Below are 17,551 nucleotides of genomic sequence, written 5' to 3'. Positions count from 1 at the left end.
CTGCCTGACTTGCTGAGCTTCTCCAGCACGTTGTGTGTATTGCTCTAGATTTCCAGCATCTGCAGTACCTCATATCCTGGCAAAGCTCTTCTGCACCCTCTCTTTCTCCATATTCTTCCTAAATGAGGCAATTAGAAATGAATATAACATTGTATATATGTGTGTGAGTGTGTGTACGTACGTGTTTGTAGTTTGCCTCCAACTGACGTAAGATTTGTTGGTCTAGAATTCCCAGGGTTATCCGTATTTTCTTTCTTGAACTAAGAAATAACATTCGCCAACCTCTGATCCTCTGGCACTACTTCTATGGCCAGTGAGGACAAAAAGATCATCGCCAAAAGCGCAGCAGTCTCTTCCCTCGCTTCCCACAGTAACCTCATCTGTGGTTCTGTCCAGCCCCAGGGACTTATCTATCCTAATGCTTTCAAAAAGTTCTAGCACATCCTCCTTAATGTCAACGTGTTCTAGTATATCAGCCTGCTTTACGCTGTCCTCACACTCATCAATGTCCCTCTCACTGTAAAGTATTCTTTAAGGATCATCACTACCTCCTCCAACACTTGCCCTTACTCTGTTCTTCACAAACATGTAGAACACCTTTGGCTCTTACTTAATTCTGCTCACCAAGGCCTTCTCATGACCCCTTCTAACTCTAAGCCTATTCCTGGCGAACTTGTAACTCTCCAGAGCCCTGTCTAATCCTTGCTTCCTAAACCTTTCATGAGCTTCTTTCTTCCTCTTGACTAGATCCTTCAATGGGACAAACCTATCCAGAATCTCCGGATACGAGGAGAGATCGAGTTCTCTGGGACTAAATGCTCTGAAATTCAGAAGAATGAGAGAGGATCTCATAGAAACACAAAATTGTGAAAGGGATAGATAAGTTGACTATAGTGGTAGGTAAGACTAGAATAGTTGTCTCCAGTGGTAGGTGATACTAGAACTTGGGGATGTATTCAGGGCAGTAGATTGAGGATAGAGATGAGAAGAAACTGTTTTTCCCAGTGAATAGTGAATCTGTAGGATTCTGCACCCTTGGAAGCATTAGAGGCTACCTCACTAAATCTGAATTTGGTTCAATATCACCGAAATAGGTCATGAAATTTGTTGTCTTTGCAGCAGCAGTACAATGCTATACGTAATAAAGAAAAAAACTGAACTACAGTAAGAATATAAGTAGTTAAGTAGTGCAAAAAGTTAAATAAGTAGTGCAAAACTAAAAATAATGTAGTGAGGTAATGTTCACGGGTTCAGTGTTCATTTAGAAGTTGGATGGCAGAGGGGAAGAAGCTGTTCCTGAATCATTAGGTGGGTGCCTTCAGGCTCCTGTGTCTCTCTGATGGCAGCAATGGGAACAGGGTATGTCCTGGGTGATGCGGGTCCTCAATGATTGATGCCACTTTTTTGAGGTATCGCTCCTTGAAGATGTCCTGGATACTACAGAGGCTAGTGCCCATGATGGAGCTGACTAAGTTTATAACACTGCAGCTTATTATAATCCTGTGTAGTCACCCTCCCATATCAGGCGGTGATACAGCCAGTTCAAATGCTCTCCACAGTACATTGTAGAAATTTGTAAGTGTCTTTGACATACCAAATCTCCTTAAACTCCTAATGAAATGTAGTCACTGGCATGCCTCCTTTGTAGCTGCATCAAAATGTAGGTCCCAGGAAAGATCCTCAGAGATGTTGACACTCAAGAATTTGAAATTGTTAATTCTTTTTACTTCTGATTCCTCTGAGGATTGGTGTGTGTTCCTTCATCTTACCCTTTTCTGAAGTCTACAATCAGCTCTTGTGTCTTACTGACATTGAGTGCAAGGTTGTTGCTGTGACACCACTCCAGTAAGACAGTTAGATTTTTTTGTTTGGTAGGGGACTTGAGGGTTATCGTGCAAAGACAGGTCATTGAAGCTGAGTCCACAGCCAGATCAGCCATAATCATGTTGAAACAATAACAGAATGCAGAATGAAGTGCCACAATTGTAGACATCTGCAGTAAGATAATATGGTGCAAGATCATATTGAGGTAGATTGAGCTCGAGAGTCTATCTTCTCATATTGGAGACCCACTTATCACCTCTCATCATTCAGTGCATTGTATCACTGCGAAAGATACATGTTCATAGTTGCTGAGTTTAATAATTTTGAGTCAAATATATTAAAATACAGTCTCATTGGAAAGTTTTGTTGATTTTATGATCAAATACTGTAATAGTTAAGCAGTTTCTCTTTTGAAGTTTCAATTGCTAAGTATCTTACTCATTTCATTGATCATTCACTTGACTTGATCCAGCACCAGTACCATTGCCTAATGAATCGATATAGATTCCAGAGCAAAGGAAATAAATAAAAAGCAGTCATACCAAAGGTACAAGTGGAAGAGAATTGAAAGTGAACCTACACAAAGAAAGGATATTTTTGCTTAATCATCTTACCATTTCCTCCCACAAAATCATCTATGCAAGTGGTACTGCAAATCATCTTGTGGGAGAACACATGGTAATATTCATCCATGTTAATTGATAAAATTGTTTGCGTTATGAAAGGAAAGCTTTGGCTGATGGTGGAAAAGGGTGTGTAGGAATTGGGGGCTTGCATATTTTAGCCACTGATTAAAATGGTTAATCAGTGTTAATCAAGTTCATCTTATTCAAATCCTTGTACTGCGTTCTTTAATCTCTCATCTGATGTTGCACTTTTTTTCTTTGAACTATGTTTACCAATTGTCTATACCTCCAAAACTAATTATCTACAATTAAGTTTTTAATGAAAAAAAGATGTCAGGTGTCGTGACATGAACAAAGTCACCGGGGTGACACTGAAGCGAGGTGGATATAGGAGTGTTTTATTCAACAGAACGAGCAGCAGGCATCATTTTGAGACACTCTTGGAGGAAGTGACCTCCCAACCCAGTATTATATGACATTTTTATATGCTAAAGGTCGAAGGTAACAGCAGGACAATTCTACAGTTGCAATGCATCTGCAGTGCCCACTTTTAAATTAAATATAATTTTCACACTTCCTTCTTTGCACCCACATTCCAGACACCCAAAATGAATGTTAATCAGCATTGTCTGGTTTGCAATCAACTCCAGTTTACAGTTCTAGGAAAACTATTGTTTATGGCTGCATTTTAAATTTAGTCTACATTCCATGTTCGTGTCTTAAGATTGGTTGCTGGTGAAATTAATGTTCGCTATACTGTATACCCTAACTCCAGAATACGCCCTTACATCTGGTATTGCTTCACTTAAAATCAAGAGAGTCAAAAGGAAGTGCACAATCAAAGTTCCCTCATTCAACTTCCTCACTTTACACTCCAAACAATTCTGCTGTGGTCAACTTCATCAGGACTGAAGAAGGGTCTCAGCTTGAAACGTCAACTATACCCTTTTCCATAGATGCTGCCTGGCCTGCTGAGTTCCTCTAGCATTTTGTGCGTGTTTAATATTTGTTGCTTGGTTTTTGCTTATTTTCCTAGAGTGTTAGCTCTCAGCAGTGCCCAAAGCTGACTGATATCTGTCAATTATTTTCATATTCTGAACATTTTATGGGGGGGGGGGCTTTGTTTTCAATAGGAGATTTATTTTTCCAATTTTGGAAGTAGTAGCCCTTTTTTATTTTTTGGATCAGTTAATCTTTTAATTGAAACATTTTTCACCAAATTGTTTCGAGTGTGTGGAAATACCTGTAATAATAGAATAATTTTGTTCATCATTTTGGAAATTGGGTTTAAGTATAGCTGTTTTGGTCAGCAACTATGATACAACTTTACAAATATATTTTAAGTTGCTGTTGATTTAGATTTTTAAGAAGTCAAAATGCCCTCAGTTTAGAATATGACTGAATTTAAAATCTTTTATTTAAACCATCCAAAAACATTTTAAAACTGGTTTGTTATACAGATCTGCATTCGATATTGACTGGATAACGACAATATAGAAATGTAGGTTATAAAAATATTTTCTAAATATTTTTCATCATCGTTGCACTTTTTATTGGCCTGGTAACCTGAATTAATATTTGTGTATTCATTTCTTTTTCTCTTGATATGTGTACAAGGAACAAATCAATTTGTAATTAATTGTTATTTTATTTGTTATATAGCTTTATGCCAGTTCTTACAGGCTTCTAAAGGCAGAGGTGGTGCTGGGCGTGTCAGTTCAAGTGCAAATGAAGGTAAAATCCCTTCTGATGGTGCTATGTCATCCTTGTGACTCTAGTGACCTTCTGATCTTTTAACTTTCCAGTTCCTTCTTTTCACAGCTATGTTGCTTAGCAGGTGACGGGATTGTATTTTGGGCTTCTCGCCTCGATACAGCTTTTGGAGCAGCCTTTTTTCCTAATTCTGTGGTGTTTTCTTTAAGCCTCTTTCTCTTCTGAAAAGATGCAGCCTCTGTGTGTGTGTGTGTGTGTGTGTGTGTGTGTGTGTGTGTGTGTGTGTGTGTATACGTGTGTGTTTTTCCTCTTTATCTTGTGCATAAAAGAACAGCAAGCGTTCAGAGCTGTTTCTGATAAAAATCTAACAGATAGCAGGACTGCTTGTGATTTCCTTTTGTTTGACTAAAAGTAACAATTTCCCTCCCAATTGAAATAGTTTAAGAAATCCATCTTTTGGTATTGCCATTTACTTGTTAAGCAATTTGATTAATCAAAAATGTTATATGTTTTCCCCAAGCACGATCCTGATTCCTACTCAGATCTTTTTTTTCTGAGAAACAAATAATTGCATGAAATGGCTCATTAAACATGGTTGTGCAATGATCTTTTTATACCCTTTTCCCTTAATTGAAGTGATCAAAGTCAGAATGAAATTCAAATGTTTTGATAGAATTGTGAAAGATCCATACATTTTCCTTTTTCTCAAAAAAAATGGCAGATTTTTGGCCGTAATAATTTGCATTGTTGTCTAAATGCATTTGTGCAATCTTGACCACTATATGACCAGCGCTTCCTGAATCCTGCTTTAAGTAGGATGACCTTGATTTGATTAATTCTGTCCTTTCTGGGATTTTGTCCACTGCTGTTTTCTTGCTCAGCTTGGAAAACTTTTTAATCAATGAATGTGTGTGTTTTTCTTTGTTTCAGGTGAAAATTATGAACAGAGCCCTTTGCGCAGAACCTTTAAATCTAAAGTGTTGGCTCATTATCCAGAAAATGTGGAATGGAACCCCTTTGATCAGGATGCTGTTGGGATGGTTAGTATGCCTAACATGTTCTGTGAAACTGGTCTAAATCCAAACAAACAAAGATTTCTTTTTTTCTCTAGAAAATCAATAGATCCCCTTGTCTATTTTTCATCCAGAATTTATTCATTTATTCTTTGGAAAGCAGCTCGGAATAGGCCCTTCCGGCCCTTTGAGCCAAGCCACCCAGCAACCCCCGATTTAACCCTAGCCTGATCACGGGACGGTATACAATGACCAGTTAACCTACTAACCAGTGTATCTTTGGACTGTGGGAGGAAACCGGAATACCCAGAGAAAACCCACGCACAGACTCCTTACAGATGATGTCGGAATTGAACTCAGAACTCTGACAGCCCAAGCTGCAAGAGCGTCACGTTAACTGCTACACTACTGTGACAGCTACAAGTCTGGGTGGTAATTGGGGAGGGAGCGTTCATTTGGTGAGTTTCAGATTTGGCTATGTCTTCGAGTGAAAGCCTGAGCTGAAAATGAATGCAACCACAAGTGGAAAGAAAAATCAGACATTGACTCATTTTGGGCAACAGCGTAAGTCCACATTATCTACACGTTTGTACTATTGCAATTAGCAGTAGAACTGGAGCTGGGGGTTGGGGGGTGTGTGGGATAGAGTAGATGAACTAAACTACTCCTCAGTTATTTTGACATACAGATTAGCATGTTGAATGTACTTCTAGTTAAATCTTTATTCTCAAGTGCAACAGTGGGATGCAGCTCTGCTCTCTTAGCAGCCTAACTACATTTTAATTACTCATTTGTAGCATTTTCTTAGTAATCTGGATAGATAATGGGAAGATTCATGAGATTAGACTTGCCTTCTGTAATTCTCATGATCACGATTTTGAGATTTGGGACCTGACAAAGGATGACGACACCATTGAAGCATGGGCCAGTAGTTCTGGAGAATTTCCCCTTATCGAGCTCTGCAGATATCAATAGAAGAGCGACTGCTTCGGAAGCCGATGTGTGAGGCCTCTGTATCGGATAATGCGTCTGAAAAGAAAATCCAAGCTTTTTGTCACTTTGAAGCAACCCTGCTTATGTGGTGAAATATGCATTGACCTTGAATGTACTCTCCACTGAAGGAGGTGGATCCTAATCCAATGCTTGCAAAAGGGTTCTTGAGGCAGAAAAATCCATTCATTTTCCCTCCGCTTGTACTCAGTCTACTTCTGTAATATCAGTTGTCTTTATGTTATCAGAGAATCACAGAAAGATACAGCACAGAAATAGGCTCCTTTGGCCCATTTTGTTCATGCTAACATGATACCTTATGGCAATCCCATGCCCATCAATGCCTTTATTATTTTAATACCTGTCCAAACACTGTAATTGTATCAGTTAAGTCCAGTAATTCAGCCTAAAGTTAAATGGAGCAACTTGATACAATTGTGCTATTAAAAGGTAAGAGATGATGGGTAATTCAAATTAAGCCGATTAACTAATCTATTTGTAGTTGAGGATTCACTAGTATTGGACAGAGTTTATCTATAAGTTTATCTGTACATCTGATCCACAAAAGGTGCTCCCTTGAGGATACTTGCCTCACTTATGGATTAAATTTTTATCTCCTACATTTTTGAAGTCTGGATAGACAGCCTGATGAGATATTTAAAAATAAACTTGTATGAAATATTTCCAGCAAGTTGAATCAATTAAATGTTTATTTTACTTATCTAATTTGTGTAAGCAGTGAGTAAAAATCTAAATTTTCCAAATACTGGAAATCTCAAATGTAAACAAGTGTGTTGAAACACCTGGCATGATAGACAGCAGTTGGAAGAGAAGTAATCAGGTAATATTTCGAGTTAATGACCCCAGTATCTTTGTGGGCCCTTTTGCCTCAGGGTCATTGACCTGAAACACTGACTCTATATCAACATTCATTGGATGTTATTTGATTTTATTTCTCTGAACAACTTGTTTTCGAACCCCTTTCCTGACTGCTCTAAACCCAAATATGTAAATTTGAGGCATATTTGGCTTCTCTTTCAGAATATTTACTTGAATTTCAACCTCTGACTTGGCAGTAACTCAGTTTTTTTTTTGAGAGGTGGATTTTAGGCTCATATATCCAAACTAGGAAGTATAAATCAAAATATTTAATTCATTTGCGATATTATGAGTGTGAGTGAACATGAAGCAAGGGTCAAAAAAAATTGAAAATTAAAAAAAAAACAAACCTCTGATTATTTATAAAGCAATAAGAAATCATGTTAAATTTTCATGATCAGGGTTACTTGGATTTATCATTCCATTAAAAGTTCACTTACGCTTGAATGCATAATCTTCACATTTTGTGGCGTGATTGGTGATCTTGCATAGATATCAATGTCTGGTCTCGCAAGTGGAGCAGTGTTTGTGGAGGAGTGGAACAATTCAGATGGCATATGTGGGCTACAGCAATAATCATGGTGTGTGTACTCAGCCTGCAGTATATGGACCAATAAATATTGCCTTTCCCACCCACTTGAAACTGTGTGTATAAAGCACAGCTGATGATTATTATAGGAATTGTGACAAGAATACACATAGATTAAGATGTAGCTGTCCTGTGCTGGCACCAGTGGAATCAGCAGTTGGTCTGCCACCTGACTTCAGGAGAGGGAGATAAGGAAAACAATGGAGCAGCATTTAGAGATGCGTAATGAAGGGACGGGAGAGAGAGTAACAGAAAGAGAGCTGTCAAGAGTGGCTCCCCTTTGAACCTTGAACTGTTTGAAGTGATGGACAGGCGATACCCCAGCAGGGGGATAAAAAGGGACAGGTTTGCTAAGGCAGGACGCACACGACACCCGAGGTAACGAGACCCTGGAAGCGGTGCGCCTCTCACAAGTCGGTGGGAAGTACCGGGCCATAAACGCACAGGGTGGAAAGGCACGATCGGCGGGAACCTGGTGTGTGTCCACCCTTGCCTGGGTGCCAGGTTCACCGCAGAGAAACGATCGTATCTGGAAACGGAGGGGTCACGGTCGGTGACCTCAGATGACATCACAAAGGACTCGCCCAAAAGCTGACTGCGATGGTCTGTGTGGAAGCCGTTTTGAATATTCATTTGTTTTTGCTCTCTCTCTCCTTCCCCCCACTGTCCATCGCCACGGCAACGATTACTGCGAACTGAACTGAACTAAATTGAACTGAACTTTGCGTCACTTTGAAACTGGTCATTTACCCCTAGACAACGATAGAGCTTGATTGATCCTGTTATCTTAATTCTGTGCACATGTGTGTTTATCATTGCTGAACTGTTGCATTTATTATCCTTTTGATTAGAGTACTGTGTTGCTTGTTTCTTTAATAAAACTTTCTTAGTTCTAGTAATCCAGACTCCAACTGAGTGATCCATTTCTGCTGGTTTGGCAACCCAGTTACGGGGTACGTAACAGAATGAACTGATAATTCAATCTTAGTTATGTAATTACTGTACTGTTGTAAAACAAAATATTCAGTGGGGTAGTGGAGTGACCTGTAATTTGAAGATAAGTGAAATTAATGGATAAAGCAGTACCTAAGTTGAAGTTTTATGAAGGAAGACTTGACAAAATTCTTCTTTAAAATCAGATTTAGAAATCTTAGTGTCATGTGAAACCAATTGGCATAAAAATTAGAGTTCCAGTTATTTTTGTGAACTTGAAGGCCAGCTTCCAAGAGCTTCTGGCGAATTTACAACTTTTGACTGATTTAGTAAATTGAATTATATTGACTCTTGATGTCTTTGGTCTTGTTGTAGTCTTTGCAAACTTGTGAACATGGCAGTTTGGAGCAGACCTAAGGGAATACTCCTGGGAACCTACTCCATCATTCAATAAAATGGTTTTTGATCTGATTGTAACACCAGCTCTGCATTCCTCCAGTTTCTTTCCTCGTCCTTGAAATCCCCTTATTTACCAGGAATATGTCCAATGTTGTAGCCTTCTGGACTCCATTTAATTCTTTAACTTTTAAGCAGCTGGCTTTTGTTTTTTTTGTCTAATTCAGAACAGGTCATTTCTGCTTATCATCCATTTGTAGATTTTGGCTGTCCAGTAACACAGCCTAACGTACTAGGCCTGCCCTTATTGTTATAACACAAAGAAGCGTAATCATCCTCAGTTTTCCATGTCATTCCATTTGATCTCATTCCATCAAAGGTGTACCTTTTGTCCTATTTGTGTTCCCCCCCCACCTTCCCTGCATCATTAGAAAAATTTTCTTTGACAATATTAATTGTTGAGAATCTGGCACACCTGTTGACTCTCCTGTCCAGTTGGATCACAATATGTGTGCACATACGGATAGAGAGAGTAACATATATACGTTTAAAGATGTATAGAATTTACCCTGTCCATTTATTCCATGGAATATGGGAGGAAATGTGTTGAGGGAAATCAAGTTATGTACGTGGGATGAACTCAAGATGAAAAAAAGTGTCAATGCTATCAGCACCAGCGTGTACCTACTGGAGAAATTTACTGTGGATTCTGTCTAAATTAAGAAATTTATGTACATTTAAGTATGGTGTCCATTTGATGATCAGAAATCCATGATCCCTAATTTGAAAGTTTATTTTTCAAAGGAATATGTTCCACATTATAATGAAGATAACTTTCATGTGTTTCTTTTTGTTCAAGCTCTGCATGCCGAAAGGCCTTTCCTTTAAAACACAATCTGACAACCGAGACCCACAATTCCATTCGTTCATCATCACGCGAGAGGATGGTTCTCGCACCTACGGATTTGCTCTCACGTTTTATGAAGAGGTGGCAAGTAAACAGATCTGCAGCGCAATGCAAACGCTGTATCATATGCATAATGCAGAACAATACGATATTCTTCATACCTCATCCGCAATCTGCATAAACTCAGCGGAGGGTATCTCTGAAAACTGCAGTGACATGTCCACGGGAGTTTCTAAACTACAGCGTTTTAACTCGTATGATATTAGCAAGGATACACTTTATGTCTCAAAATGCATTTGCTTGATTACACCCCTGCCTTTCATGCACGCCTGTAAGAAGGTTCTTGAACAACTCTATCAAGCTGTGACTTCTCTTCAACCTCCTCCACTACCACTGGAAAGTTATGTTTACAATATTCTATATGAAGTGCCACTGCCGCCAGCAGGGAGATCGTTAAAGTTTTTGGGAGTATATGGTCCAATTGTTTGTCAGAGGCCAAGTGCCAATGAATTACCACTATTTGACTTTCCAATTAATGAAATGTTTGAACTTTTGGGTCTGGAAAATGTGCTCCAACTCTTCACCTGTGCATTGCTGGAAATGCAAATCCTGCTGTACTCCCAACGTAAGTCTAGTGTTTATGAATTCATTTTACTTTTTTAAAAAAAAAGATATTGGTGACAACTGCAAGAGATTACAAGAAAGACTATCTATTTATGGCTTTGGGCTACAGAAGCTTTTGATTATAAAAACAAACAATTGAGAATTTAATGTGTGTAACTTTAGTGAAATGATAGGCATTATTGGATGCAGATTTTCATGTTTTTGCATTATTTAACATTTAGCTGTGATTCTAAATGTTTCTTGTAATTCATAGTCTTCCAGGTCTTTTCACTAGTCTGCTTTTTACCTTTCTGGGTGGTTTTGAACTCTACTTTTCTCCATTTTATTTGGGCAGCTGGGCTCCCTAATCCCACCTGATTAACTTGAAGCAATTTAGTTTAAAACTTGGCGACCAGCCTAATACTTCCACCCAATTCTTCCCCTTTCTCTTGACACTGCATTACCCTGGAGCATGAATTTGAGCCCATAATTTTACGGAACTCTGGATTCATCTGTAACTTGTTGACTGTCCCATTCTCATTGATCCCAGCTTCTACCTTTTGTTTGGACTTTTTGCTTTACTTTCTCAATTGTGACTTTCAATCTCAGTAATTAAAAAAAAACATTCTCTTGAGGAATGGCGGGATGAGCAGCATCTGTTGGGGGTGGGGAGGAATCGTCCTTGTTTTGAAGCAAGACCCTGCATCAGGACTGAGGATGGAGAGGGAAGCTATCCAGCATAAGAGAGGAAAGAGTGAGCAATGGTGTTAGATACAGAGGCAGGCGAGTAATAGATTGAAGAAGACTGGGAAATTAAAAGAGCCTGTGGAGCCAGTTGGGAATGAAGGGTGAAGATTGACAGGCTGAGGCGCTGAGTAAGGACACAATGATTACAAGCGCCTGGAGTCTCAGAATCTTCAACTGACCAAATATGCTGGCTTATCAAACACGAATCTAGTTTACAAGCCAAATCCTTTTGTGAGCGTCAAAGTACATACTGTATAGAGCACCATAGAACCCTGAGATTCATTTTCTTGCAGGTATTCATAGTAAATAGAAAGAAACACAACAGAATCGATGAAAATGCACTCAACAAATGTGGGCAAACAGCCAGTGTGCAAAAGGCAACAAACTTGCAAATACAAAACAAGGGGAAATAAAGCAATAGTAATAATAAATTTTTTAAAAAACCATAAATATTGAGAACATGAATGGTAGAGTCCTTAAAAGTGAGTCCATAGGTTGTGGAATCAGTTCAGTGTTGGGGTGAATGTAGTTATCCGCTCTGGATTCAAGAGCCTGATGGTTGAGGTCCATGAGCCAGTTCTCAGTAGGGGATCAGAGGTGGAGAGGGTCATACCTTTTAATTTCTTCATGTTATCATATCAGAGGATCTGTCCTGAGTAATAACTGTTCCTGAACCTGGTGGTGTGGAACTCGAGGCTGCTGTACCCCCTCCGTGATGGCAGCAGCGAGAAGCGAGCATAGCCTGCGAGATGAGGGTCCGTGGCGATGGCTCCTGCTTTCCTAGAAGTTGTTGCCAATCGAACTGACTGGGATCTGCAACTGGAGCAATTGAGGATCCAGTTGCATAAGGAGGTGTTGAGGCCTAGGCCTTGGAGCTTATTGATTCATTTTGAGGTGGTGATGTTATTGAATGCACTGGTATAATTGAGGCCTGCTTGAAGCAGGTGGGTACCTCGGACTGCCAAGCTAGAGATGAACAATATCAGTTGAACACTCCAGTCAGTTGAATAACACAGGTCTTCAGTATTTGGCCAGTTATCCTGCCTGGATGCTTTCCTAGGCTTCACCATCCTGAAGGATGTTGTCATGTTAGCCTCAAACTGAAAACACTGGATCATTGGAGCTGTGGAAGTTCGTAAAAGTGCCTTCCATGTTTTGATGATCATTGCCTTTTTTGCTTGCTTTGAACTTGTCTGGGAGTGAAAACTTGTTAACACATATGTCGTTTGGTTTTACTTTGTTGGAGGTAATGGCATTCAAGCCCTACCACAGTTGTCAAGCATCCTTCAGTGATTCAAATTTAGCTTGGAATTGCCTCTTCGTATGTAAGATAGCTTTTTTTCATTGCCAGACCTGACATGCAATACAAGTTAGTGATCTTGGGTCTCCTGGGAATTTAAAAGCCTGTGATTTTAAGAGGGTTACTAGTTTTTAAAAGAACTTGCAAGATTCAGAGCATAGATTTTAGCCAGCAATTTCACAAGTTGACAAGTGTCATTGTTCGTAATAACTAAACAACATAAAGTTTGTTTTGTATACCTCATACTTTATCAACAAGATGTCTATCTATTAAATTAGACATATAGACATTAAGAACGGGGATGTGCTGGAGCTTTTGGAAAGCATTGTTAGATAAGTCACTGGGATCAAATGAGATATACTACTGTGGGAAGCGAGGGAGGAGATTGCTGAGCCTCTGGCGATGACCTTTGTGTCATCAATCGGGACAGGAGAAGTATCGGAGAATTGGAGGGTTGCACATACTGTTCCCTTGTTCAAGAAAGTGAGTAGAGCTAACCCAGGAAGTTATAGACCAGTGAGTCTGACTTCAGTGGTGGGCAAGTTGTTTGAGAAGATCCTGAGAGGCAGGATTTATGAGCATTTGGAGAGACATAATATGCACGCTGGAGGAAAGTGGGATCTCCCAGTGGCCACACATTTTAATTCCACGTCCCATTTCCATTCTGATATGTCTATCCACGGCCTCCTCTACTGTAAAGATGAAGCCACACTCAGGCTGGAGGAACAACACCTTATATTCCGTCTGGGTAGCCTCCAACCTGATGGCATGAACATTGACTTCCCAAACTTCCACTAATGCCCCACCTCCCCCTTGTACCCCATCCGTTATTTATTTATATACACACATTCTTTTTCTCTCTCTCTCCTTTTTCTCCCTCCGTCCCTCTCACTATACCCCTTGCCCATCCTCTGGTTCCCCCCCCCCCACCTTTTCTTTCTCCCTGGGCCTCCTGTCCCATGATCCTCTCACATCCCTTTTGCCAATCAACTGTCCAGCTCTTGGCTCCATCCCTCCCCCTCCTGTCTTCTCCTATCATTTTGGATTTCCCCCTCCCCCTCCCACTTTCAAATCTCTTACTAGCTCTTCTTTCAGTTAGTCCTGACGAAGGGTCTCAGCCTGAAACGTCGACTGTACCTCTTCCTAGAGATGCTGCCTGGCCTGCTGCGTTCACCAGTAACTTTTATGTGTGTTGCTTGAAATTCCAGCATTGGCAGATTTCCTCGTGTTTGGGCCATGCCAGTGTCTAGAGTAGGTTACATGGTCGGCACAACACTGTGGGCCGAAGGGCCTTTAATGTGCTGTAGATTTCTGTGTTCTATTACATCTGAGATTACTGCAGAATGAGATAATTTTAAGACTAATTCTTTAAAAACCTGATATGTTACATAGAGCATTGAATATAATAGCTTTATTCAGCTGGGTTTCAGGATGAGAACATTGTGGGTAGTGAGAGAGCTTCTGGGATATAAGGTGATGAGATTTTTGATAAAGCTGTTGGGTTGGAAGCTTTTAATGCATAATTCATGCTTTTATGTGTTCTGCAATGTTTGCTGGTATACATTTTATCACCAATTGAAGTGGGCATTTCTGCATAGTGTGTCTGTATTGTTGATGTCTGTCAAAAGTCAAGTTTATTGTCGTATGTACAAGTGTATATACAGTGGTGCTAGAAAGTTTATGAACCATTTAGAATTTTCTCTATTTCTTCGTAAATATGACCTAAAATGTGATCAGATCTTCACATAAATCCTAAAACTAGATGAAGAGAATCCAGTTAAATAAATAAATAAACAAAAACATTATACTTGATCATTTATTTATTGAAAAAAATGATCCAATATTACATTTTTTTCCCCAACAAATACATGAACCTTTGCTTTCAGTAACTGGTGTGACCCCTTTGTACAGCAATAACTTCAACCAAATGTTTCCAGTAACTGTGGATCAGTCCTGCACATCGGCATAATTCCTCCTTAACAAAAGTGCTTCAACTCTAGGATGTAGGTGGGCTTCCTTGCATGAACTGCTTGCTTAAAGTGATTCCACAACATTTCTATAGGCTTAAGGTCAGGACTTAGACTTGCATTCCAAAAAGTGAGATTTCTTCTGCTTTAACCATTCTTTGGTAGACCTACTTGTGTGTTTAGGGTCGTTGTCTTGTTGCAAGACCCACTTTCTCTTGAGCTTTAGCTCACAGACGGCTACCCTGACATTTTCTTGAATTTCCTCCATTTGTATACCATCTGCCTGACTGTGAATTGGTGGAGCCCAAACTCCTTAGAAATGGTTTTTGTATCCTTTTCCAGGCTAGTGTGTTAACATGACAATTTACTTTTTCTGAGGTCTTCAGAAATCTCATTTGATCGAGGCATGGCTCACTTCCAAAAACCTGTGTGGTGAATATCAGCATTTGATAGTGAAGACACAGGTTTACGTTCTTTAAATAGGACAAGGCTCTCCAACCCAATGTGCAGTTACTGGAAATATCTGGTTGAAGTTATTGCTGTACAAGGGGGTCACACCAGTTACTGAAAGCAAAGGTTCACATACTTTTTCCAACAAATGCATGTAATATTGGGTCATTTTTCTCAATACATAAATGAACAAATATAATGTTTTTTGTGTTATTTATTTAATTGGGTTCTCTTTTATCTAGTTTTAGTACTTGTGTGAAGATATGATTACATTTTGAGTCATTTATGCAAAAATAGAGAATTCTGAAGAGTTCACAAACTTTCTATAAATCAACGTACAAGTGAGATGAAAAACTCGCAGTAGCATCACAGGTATATAGCATCATAGAGGCAGCATTCACTCGAAAGACAAATATAAAAAATACACAATTTTTACAACAAAACCTGATTAAAACAAAAAGCAATAAAGTCCATTTTAGTGCAAGATGGTTGAAGTGGTCATAGTGTTACTAAACTGTAGTGATAAGATTTTGCTAGTTGATTTAAGAACCAGTGGTTGGAGGAAGGAACACTCACAATGCACTGGAGGAACTCAGCAGGTCAGTCAGCATCAGTTGAAAAGATTAGTCGACGTTTCGGGCCGAAACCCTTCGTCAGGACTGAAGGAAGAACTTTGGGGAGGGTTTGAAGAATGCTGGTAGTTGAAAAAAACAGTAATTTGAAAGACAAAGGGGTGGGGGAGGGGGAGCAGGAGGTGATTGGCAGGAGAACAATGCACAGTAGTAGGAGGAGGCGGAATTATGAGGGAAGTGATGTGAAATAGGGATAGAGGAAGGGAGGGGGAGGGAATTATCGGAAGTTGGAGAATTCTATGTTCATATATCACCTCCCTCATAGTTCCACCTCCTTCTGCTACTGCACATTGTTCTCCTGCCAATCACCTCCCTGCTCCCTCCCTCACCCCTTTGTCTTTCAAATTACTGTTTTTTTCAACTACCAGCATTCTTCAAACCCTCCCCAAAGTTCTTCCTTCAGTCCTGACGAAGGGTTTCGGCCCGAAACGTCGACTAATCTTTTCAACTGATGCTGACTGACCCGCTGAGTTCCTCCAGCGCATTGTGAGTGTTCCTTTGACAACAGCATCTGCAGATTATTTTGTGTTAATGGTTGGAGGAAAGTAGCTGTTCTTCAACCAGGTGCTGTGGATTTCAGGTTTCTGTATCTCCTGCCTGATGGTAACTGCAAAAAGGTGGTATGTCCTCCATGGAATATGGGGATCTGTAATGATAGATGTTGTCATCTTGAGTCCGAGGTGGAAACGGATATGCCCAAGCTGTGTTGAGCAGAATCCATTCCTCCCTATAGAAACCATAGAAAAGCTACAGCACAGAAACAGGCCTTTTGGCCCTTCTTGGCTGTGCCGAACCATTTTCTGCCTAGTCCCACTGACCTGCACGCGGGCCATATCCCTCCATACACCTCCCATCCATGTATCTGTCTAATTTATTCTTAAATGTTAAAAAAGAACCCACATTTACCACCTCATCTGGCAGCTCATTCCATACTCCCACCACTCTCCGTGTGAAGAAGCCCCCCCTAATGTTCCCTTTAAACTTTTCCCCCCTCACCCTTAACCCATGTCCTCTGGTTTTTTTCTCCCCCTGCCTCAGTGGAAAAAGCCTATAGCCTGTGTTCCTGCACATTCCAATTGTCGTACCAGGCCATGATGCAAACAGTACATCTGTAAACATTTATTAGTGGTTGAGTAGCCATACCTCCTTAACCTCCAAATGAAGCATAGACCTTGGTGTGCTTTCCTAATGATTGCACTAACATATGTGCTGGGCCAAGGACAAGTCTTGTATGTTAACAACTAGGAATTTAAGGATGTGTTCGTGACATATTTTCCACAATGGACATGCAGCTTTGATAAGTCAACAATACATTATTGAAGCAACACACATCAAAGTTGCTGGTGAACGCAGCAGGCCAGGCAGCATCTCTAGGAAGAGGTATAATCGACGTTTCAGGCTGAGACCCTTCGCCAGACCCTTCGCCAGTCCTGACGAAGGGTCTCGGCCTGAAACGTCGTTTGTACCTCTTCCTAGAGATGCTGCCTGGCCTGCTGCGTTCACCAGCAACTTTTATGTATGTTGCTTGAATTTCCAGCATCTGCAGGATTCCTCGTGAATACATTATTGAGATGGCTGCTGTAATATTGAACTGAACATATTGACTTGACTTTTATTTCTTACATCCTTCGTACACATGAGTAAAAATATTTACGTTACGTCTCTGTCTAAATATGCAATGTTCAACTTGTAATTTATAATACATAGCACTTACAACAGGACAGTCAATGTAATATAGAAATACAGTTGTATCAGCGTGAATTAATCAGTCTGATGGCCTGGTGGAAGAAGCTGTCCTGAAGCTTGTTGGTCCTGGCTTTTATGCTGTGGTATGTTTTCCGGATGGTAGCAGCTGGAACAGTTTGTAGTTGGGGTGACTCAGGTCCCCAATGATCCTTTGGGCCCTTTTTACACACCTGTCTTTTGTAAATGTCCTGAATAGTGGGAAGTTCACATTTACAGATGTGCTGGGCTGCAGATTG

General features: G+C 40.1%; 1 protein-coding gene across 4 annotated transcripts in view; it reads left to right on the top strand.

The window, feature by feature from the left end:
- Positions 1-17,551, top strand: part of dennd5a (DENN/MADD domain containing 5A) — a 163,407-nt gene that overhangs the window by 62,045 nt on the left and 83,811 nt on the right. For 2 of the 4 annotated variants that reach the window (XM_072272605.1, XM_072272608.1), the window contains exons 2-4: positions 4,113-4,184; positions 5,094-5,203; positions 9,823-10,495. The exons of 1 other annotated variant lie outside the window; for it this stretch is intronic. In XM_072272605.1, the coding sequence (XP_072128706.1) occupies positions 4,113-4,184; positions 5,094-5,203; positions 9,823-10,495 (855 nt within the window). The remainder of the gene's footprint in view (positions 1-4,112; positions 4,185-5,093; positions 5,204-9,822; positions 10,496-17,551) is intronic. One more of the 4 variants, XM_072272606.1, reaches the window with a different exon arrangement.

This window comes from Mobula birostris, chromosome 11 (genome assembly GCF_030028105.1).
Source record: "Mobula birostris isolate sMobBir1 chromosome 11, sMobBir1.hap1, whole genome shotgun sequence".
NCBI classification, from domain to species: domain Eukaryota; kingdom Metazoa; phylum Chordata; class Chondrichthyes; order Myliobatiformes; family Myliobatidae; genus Mobula; species Mobula birostris.
The sequence above is the reverse complement of the archived record's forward strand: the minus strand, read 5'-3'. Positions and strand labels throughout refer to the sequence as shown.